General features: G+C 33.5%; 1 protein-coding gene across 1 annotated transcript; it reads right to left on the bottom strand.

The window, feature by feature from the left end:
- Positions 1-6: 6 nt before the first annotated feature.
- On the bottom strand, positions 7-8182 carry LOC101498816 (uncharacterized). Its single transcript, XM_004512862.4, has 14 exons — positions 7611-8182; positions 6705-6779; positions 6517-6624; positions 6029-6061; positions 5815-5904; positions 5601-5726; positions 5362-5505; positions 4748-5164; positions 4243-4377; positions 3323-3541; positions 2966-3238; positions 2590-2721; positions 1921-2223; positions 7-500 (listed from the first exon to the last, which is right to left on the bottom strand). Exons 1-14 carry the CDS (start codon positions 7806-7808, stop codon positions 273-275), a joined length of 2481 nt encoding a protein of 826 aa, XP_004512919.1. The 5' UTR covers positions 7809-8182; the 3' UTR covers positions 7-272.
- Positions 8183-8188: the final 6 nt, after the last annotated feature.

Here is an 8188-nt window from a genome sequence, read left to right as displayed (position 1 = left end):
TATATATATATATATATATATATATATATTATGTGGCAACTTAAGAAAACAAGCTAGTGTGAGAAACATCTACAAAATATGCAAGCAATGATTACGAGTTTAATAATTGTACGCATTGAAATATAAACAGATTTTACACAGACATCTAATCATATCTTACCATTTTGTTACAATGTAAAATATACGTGGAAAGATAGTGAAATATAATTTAATGTCTGTGTAAAACTATTTACACTGTCGATGTGTAGTTGTTAAACTCGAATATAAAAGGGTCAGTGTACACTTTCAGAATATCTTCTGCTTATGGAAGGAGATGAATTAATAATCTCTTGACCAAGTTCCTTTATTTTGCTTAGAAGAAGCATTTGCTCGGTCTCAAGCTGAGCTACATATCCTTCTTGTGTGTCCTCTAAAGTTTCTAGTTCACACAATATTGTAGAGAGTCCTTCAAGATTTCCATCTTCTATTAATGACCTGAACTTGATCATCATCTGTTTTATCTGATAAAGTAAAGTTTAGATGATGTGTTAGAATAGCAGCACAACATTGCCTCATAAAAAAGAAAAAAAAGAATAACAGCACAGAATGAAAATTATTTAAAAAGACTTAACTAAGTTTTTGATTCCTACAAATATAATAAGTTTTGCTTTTAAGCCATATTTGGATAAACACCTTAATTAGGGTGTGTTTGTTACAGCTTTTTTGGTAAACTTCTTTTAAAAAAATAATAATCACTTTTGAAAGTTTACATGTGTAACATGTTTGTTACAACTTTTCAAAAAAATTAGAATCCGAAAATAATCTAAAAACTACTTAAAATGCAAAGTTGTTTTTAATAGTTTCTCAAACAAATAATTTTTTATAACTGATTTTTTTTTTTAAATGTGATTTTCACTGCAATAAACAAACTAAAAACAGTTTCCGCTTTTCTTAAAAATCTCTAGAAACTCTACATTATTGAATAACAAAATCACTATTTTAGAATCTGTAACAAACAGCCCTTAAGCTCTTATGGCAAAAGCCTTATCACATATAAGTTCAATTTACATGTTGTGTTAGAATAACAGCACAACAAGAAAATGATTAAAAAAAAGTGTTTAAACGTGATTTTATCCCTACAAATATACTAATTTTTGCTTTTAGACTCTGCTTGGAAAAAAAAACACCTTAATTAAGCTCTTATAGCATAAGTGCTTATCATATATAAGTTATTTTTATAACAAGATAAAAAAAAAAATCAAACTATTTTTGTATAAGCTATAAGGTGTTTTCATAAGTTATCCTTGACAACTTAGGAAAATAAGCTTAAAAATAGCTTATGAACATGTAATAAGTGTCGTTCATAAGCTCTACCAGACAGTCTTACAAATATTTATGTCGCTAGATAAACTCACATATGTTAATCCAAACAGACTCTCAGTTCCGATAAAATTCTTATATGTTTTTAATCTTTGCAAATATATCACTTTTTGTTTTAGTCCTCATTGTTTTGTTTTGTTTTAATCCCTATAAAATTTATTTACGTTGCAATTAATTCATGTAATATGTGTGCAATATTCATTTTGATCCTTTTGTAGTCCATATTTGAGGGACTAAAATCAAATGTTCTACATATTAAAGATATTAATTCCAACATAGACAAATATTTCAAGGACTAAAACAAAACAACAAGGAACAAAAGCAACAACTTGTATGTTTGGAAGGACTAAAAACAAAGAAACTTTTTAACAAGGACTAAAAACAAAAAATAATATATTTGTAGTGACGAAAACCATATTTAAGTCTAAAAAAGATATTGAAGTTCAAAGATTAAATAAAGTATGTGCTTTGCTTATGAGATAATGAATACTTCATCCTTTGAGCTAAATAACTACACATAATATAAAGAGAAGTGTCTTCAAAAATTAAGGAAGACCTCACCTGACTAGGAATTTGGTGTAATTTACTCAAAGAAGGTTCAGAGTCTATACTTTGCCTCTTCTTCATTTCTGGAACTTTTCTAGTAATTTGGATGTGAATTTCACCTCTTTTCACCCCTTGAAGAGGTATCCACTTATCAGCCATCTGGTTTGGGGGCAGCCTTTGATATTCTACAACACATTCGCCTATACTCGATGTCGGTAGTAATGCATTATGATCCTTGACATAAAGTATCAAAGGACTTCCATCATCAGGGAACTCTAGGGTTTGGTTCCATTGAGGGTTAAGAGTTTTGTATATAACCTGTCAAACAATGTCACAGCTTAGTTATCAAACTCAGGAGTCTACGTTTATTGCAGAGAGAGAAATATGTGGAATGAAATGATTAATACTTAAAGGTGTTAAATGAAAAAGACAGAGAATCATATCAAAAGTAACAAATTATTAGTTTTCTTGTAGCCTCGTGCAATAGTCCTCAAACTCGCGGTTCTATTTGCGTCTATATAAAATTATGAATCATGGTAGTAAGTACTTTTCAAATACTCTTTTTGCTTATATTTCATTCTGGAGATAGTAACTTTTTATGATGTAATACAAGTAGAATTTTAGATTCTAACACTCAATTTTCATACAAAAGAAACCATGAAACCAAGGATGAAGTATACCAACCTTTGTCCTTTTCTTGAAGTTTCCATAGTTTACCCTCACATATGGATCACTTGTGCCTCTAAGATCGGCGGCAACAAGATCCCTCCCTTCAATCAGAACAAGTTCGATCCAACCGTTTCCTGAGCCTGAAGCCTAATCATTTCAAAAGGAGCGAATCACGTTTGAATGAACATCCAAGAAGTGAAAATCCAAAAATCAATGTGATAGATGAAATGCAAATATATGCTATACCACCAGGGTCTAGCATAAACGGTTGATGTACAGTGTGTGTGAGTATTGTAAACTCTGAGATACCAAGTTCAATTCCTATTGATTAAAAAAGGTTACGATACTAAATGAATTAACGAATCAGTAATTTCTGACTGAAGAAACACACCTTTGATCCTTCTTGTTCGTCCACCTTTACGGCTTCTATTTTGAGTCTTATTTCTCCCGAACGCACTCTTTCAAGAGGAATCCATACATCCCTAGTTGAGCCATCAACCAACCCTTCCAAATTCACTTGTGCACTACCGATGTTTTCGTCTCCGAAAAGTTCCTCAGTAAACACTTTTAGTTTTAAGTATTCGCCGCCACCAATCTCATCAAACTCAATAGTCTGATTCCATACAGGATTTGGAGAATGAGCAGTCTTTGTTTTTTGAATTACCTGAAACAATTATATAATAAATGGAATTAGATAAAGAAGACCTTTGTACAGCGAAGAGCGCCGTTAACACCTAGTGTCACTGACCTTTCCATATTGCAATTTGATGTATGGATCAAATTTTCCTGATTTTTCTTTTGCAGCAAGATCCTTTCCTTCCACAACAGTTATGTTAAGTTTCGTCCCAGTTCTTAACTGAAGATTTGATGATCCATTAAGCGACTGCTGAGAGTTGTTTCGGAAATTGTTCAAGCTATGTGTTCCATCAGAAAATTGCCACTCTTTAACTACAATGCTCACCTTCAACTAAGATATGAAGAGAAGAGGTAAAATGAATGAGTGTTTGATTAAATACCAATACTATCTTCGTTCACAAAGGTAAATCAATTATTCCCTTTTTAGTACAAAGTAGTTCAATTTAGCAAGAGCAAAGAATGATTATGATAAAGTAAACTCAAAATAATAGAATACTAGTGAAGTTAAACGCAATACGCCAGAAAGACTATCAAGATGCATGTTTAGATTAAGAACTATGAAGCACAGACACTCTTGGGCTTAGGCGTGTCCCTACGACACGTGTTAGATACCTCAGACAACAAGTGTCTTCAAAAAAGGTTTTATTCACTCTGCTACATCTCATATGCTCCTTGTACACATCTCAGACACTCAGTGTTCCTACAACGCGTGTCAGATACCTCAGACAACAAGTGTCTCCAAAAAAAAATTTATTCACTTTGCTACATCTCATACGCTGCTTGTACACATCTCAGGCACTCGTTGTCCTATGTTTTTTACATAAGCGGTGTCAACATGTACATATATGTGTCATGTCCAGTGTTAGTGTCAGAGTCAGGGCTTCATAGATTAGGAAAGAACAACAGCTGACCCCGTAAGTTTTATTGAGAAACAAATTACGATGCAGTAAGATAACCAAAGTGTCTCTATCAAATGTATAAAGCAAGAGGGACAGAGGGAATTACTTATTAAATGATCATAAAATATTATACCTCTCCAAAGTTAGCCCCTTCAAATGGAACAACCATTTCAATTTCATCTCCACAAAATTTTGCTTGTTTTGCTATAACTCCGGAGTCTGGTCCTACTGCCCACATTATTGTTGAATCATCTTCAACATGCCTCAGCTGCACAAAGACATCAACATTAACTTATCATAGTATAAAAGACACGATGCACTTGTTGAAAATAAAAGTTAGAAAAAATTACGGTCTGAATGAAGATAGTATTTATTGGTAATTGATATGTTGGAGAGATCGAGGGAACACCAAGGAGCAAAAACGGACTAAAGATTGAGACTCCCAAGAGGTCTAGACCCCAAGATACCTAGCAAAGTAAACCCTAAGCATTGCTTTGCCAGATCTTTTGGCGTACTAGTCTCTTGGCGATCCTGATCATTAGCCCGTTATTGCTCTCTCGTGGCTTGGTGCTCCCCTGGTTTTCCTAACATGATTTCCTTTTGTTGCTAGCTCAAAAGGAGAACATCAATGGAAGTACCTTGATTTCACAACTTCCTAGGTAGTCGCACTTGACATTGTTGGGAATACACTCGTAAAGATTGAAGCGAAGAGTTCCTGTATTATCATGCAAAACCATATTAAATGGTGCATCCCATCTAGGGGTTGAACCGAGTCTGACATCCGTTCTCCTTGTTAACTCCTCGATTTCTACCTCTACAAATGTATGTAGGTCCTTGTCGTCAAAAAGGTCTTCTGAACTACCATTGGATGATCCATTTTGTTGCCTCTTAGATGCCGCTTTGAAGCAACTCCTAGAAAGTTTGTTTGCTGATATCACTCTAACATATATGATGCCTCCAACAGCCTTTTTTCTTAAATCAACAGCAGGCAAAGTGAAACACCGTCGTCGAGGTTCCACCATGGTTTTAACCATGGTGTCGGTAAAAACCTTTTCCTGCATAGCATGTAAACTTTATAATCAGCAAGAAATAAAAGAATCCTTTAGGGGAAAAGCAGAAATTTGCTAAGACAATGAGTGTATAAGGCTAAGCATCGAATTAATATTTATATAAACAATTGTTCTTAACTCTATAAATGCATGCAATTTTATTAATTTCTACAAACATAATATTAAATTTAGTAGAAACAAACCAGCCAAGAAGAAACACCGGGCCACTCGGTTGCAGGAAGTGACTGACTCCCGCCGCTTCCAAAGGCAATTCCTACTCTCACCTCAGGAGCTGATACGAAAGAATATAAAAGTGCTTTTCCATCTAGAATCGGTATAAAGATAAGCTGTAAAATGAAAATGAATTTTACTTGGATTAATAAAAAGAGAAAGGACCAAACTAGTTTCTTAGTAATGCAGGAAAGAATATTGCTTTACATACATCACCCTTGATATGAAGACTGTTAATCACGATTCGTGCAGTTCCCATCAATGGCTTTGCAAGCTTAGCAAGCATCAAAATGCTCATTTCGTTGGTGTCCCAATCAAATCCAAGTTGCATAACTTTCTGTAAAATACCAACAGAAGAATGTTTTAACAAAATCTCATATATTCATATTCATAGTGATATTTGATATGCAAAGAGAAACTAAAACCTGATCACCAATAGTTGACCATCGCATCCCTTGTAAGGCCAAGCTAGGAGGGCATGATCCTAGTGAAAACTCTTGCAGCTCAACTCTTTCCTATACAAAGGATTATTGCTCTACTTAAATACATGTAACCAAACATTAACCATCTATGAAATGTTCAAACCGTTTTCAAATACTGCTTAAAACTGTCATAGAAGAGAAAAAGAGTTTTACTTACAAGAAGTCTTGGTTTCCGTAGCTTTAAACGTTTCTAGAGACACACAAAAAGAACAAATAAAATTAGTTCATGACTAAAAGTAGTTTATGGAAACAGCTCATAAGACACTATTTGGGAGAGCTTGTGGAAACAACTATAGCCGAATAAGTTTATGGAAACATAAGCACTTGTGAAACAGCTTATGACATGTCTAGAAGTTGTTCTCAGCTTATTTCCAAAATATCTTGTGAAAACTAATTATAACTTATATGAAAACAATTTTACTTTATTTTATCTTTTGTTACAGAAATAACTTATACATAAGCACTTATATGATAAACGATTATGCTGTAAGGGCTTAATTAACTTGTCTATTCATGCATGAAACAAATATATAAATGCCACAAAAAATAATAAGTAAATGCTAATATGCAATTTCACTGTTGTTTGTGAACAAAAAACAAAAACTACAACAAGTAAAAACTGGGGCAAAGGCGGTGAAATTTCACCTCGACTATATCCGATAACCTTGATGAGAGCTTAGGGTTAAAATAGTTGGGCCAAATTTCTGTCAACAACTTATTCAGCCACTCACAATGCTCCAATGGTGTGATGGGCTATATGAACAAGAAGTTAAAGTCAAGTTCATATAAAGCACATAGGCATTGTCAAAGGAAGAATAGGGTGGAGAAGTTACCGAGACGTTCAATACGATTCGCTTCCATTTCTTATCCAAGTCCTCCACAAGTAGTTTGCGTTGGTATCTCCCATACTGAAAATTAAAGAACAGAATTTTACATTAACTTCTTATATAGTCATAAAGAAGACAATTTCATTATATTGAATTTGAAGCTACATGAACATATATATCAAAAAGAGGCGCGCAAAAGAATAGAAATCTCAAGCTCAAATACTCTAACAACCACTAACTTGGTCTCTTTTCCAAGAGCAAGTCAATCTCAAGCTCATTAAACACTTATTTCTCCAATTGGTAATTAAGAGTTCCAACAGCAAGTCACTACAATTGATAAACTACAACATCTACAAGGTTGTTAGAACATCAACCTCGACTAGAAAAACTGTACAAAAACACAAAAATTTGATCACGGGGTAAGATCAATTGTGCCTATTGGTTGCAAAGTGGCTGCAGTACCTTAATTGCAGATTCAATTTAAAATATTACCCCTGAACCATACTATAGGAATAATCTTCACTCCACTCGACCAACTTGTCCACTTATCAGTAAACTATGAGTCTTATGAGTCTTAGGTAATTAACATTTTATGCAAACATATTACATATATGCAATCTTATTAGAACAACTAATCCTACTCTCAAGAAAACAGATAAATAAACATACACAAGAACACAAGATTGATCACGAAATTCAACTCAAGGTAGAGAAAATCTTATGACTCAATAAACATTTACAGAGAGATCCAATGGCACTAGCGGGACCCGAACCCGCAATCTATAGCAGTTAAAGATAATTCTCATCAAAGTAAATATATATTTGGATAAATACAACACTTATGATAAATATGAAAAAGATGGAAAAGTAAAAATGAAGCAAAAAGTGAGTTAGTTAGGAGTGAAAGAGAACCTGTATAGTTGCCCAAACAGCAAGTGCAAGAGGAAGCCAAGAAGAGAAAGACATGACCCATTTCTCAATAACCCAAGCAATCAAAATAAGTGGAATGAAAAATGAAATCTTTGGCTTCTCCTGCAAAAGATAGTTGAAAAAGTCCACAATAGCTTCTTCAATATCAACTGAAAATACCCTTTTCTTTCTAATACTCATTGCTTTGCTTGCAACAAAATCAAAACACCCCTTAATTGAAAAACACAAGAAAACTAACAACAATAAACAAAAGAATGAAACTTTAATTTTTGTTTGTAAATTTGTAATCACGTGAAGAAGACCAAAGTCAAAGAATCAAAAGGGTAAAAGGATTAAGTTGAAAAATCTTGAAGGGTTGTTTTAAAAGCTGGGAGAGAGAGAGAGAGGTGAAAAAGTCAGCTGAGAAAAATCCTTAATTATTGCAAACATAAGTACTAAGTTGTTGTCTTTTTTTGATCAAAATACTAAGTTGTTGTCTGAAATTGAAATCAACAAATTGGGGATAGAATAGAATATGTAGAATCATCATGAGTACAAATCAAAAGTGTTGAACAAAATTT

Source organism: Cicer arietinum, chromosome 8 (assembly GCF_000331145.2).
Source record: "Cicer arietinum cultivar CDC Frontier isolate Library 1 chromosome 8, Cicar.CDCFrontier_v2.0, whole genome shotgun sequence".
NCBI classification, from domain to species: Eukaryota; Viridiplantae; Streptophyta; class Magnoliopsida; order Fabales; family Fabaceae; genus Cicer; species Cicer arietinum.
Note: the sequence above shows the minus strand (reverse complement) of the source record. Positions and strands in the feature narration are given on the sequence as shown.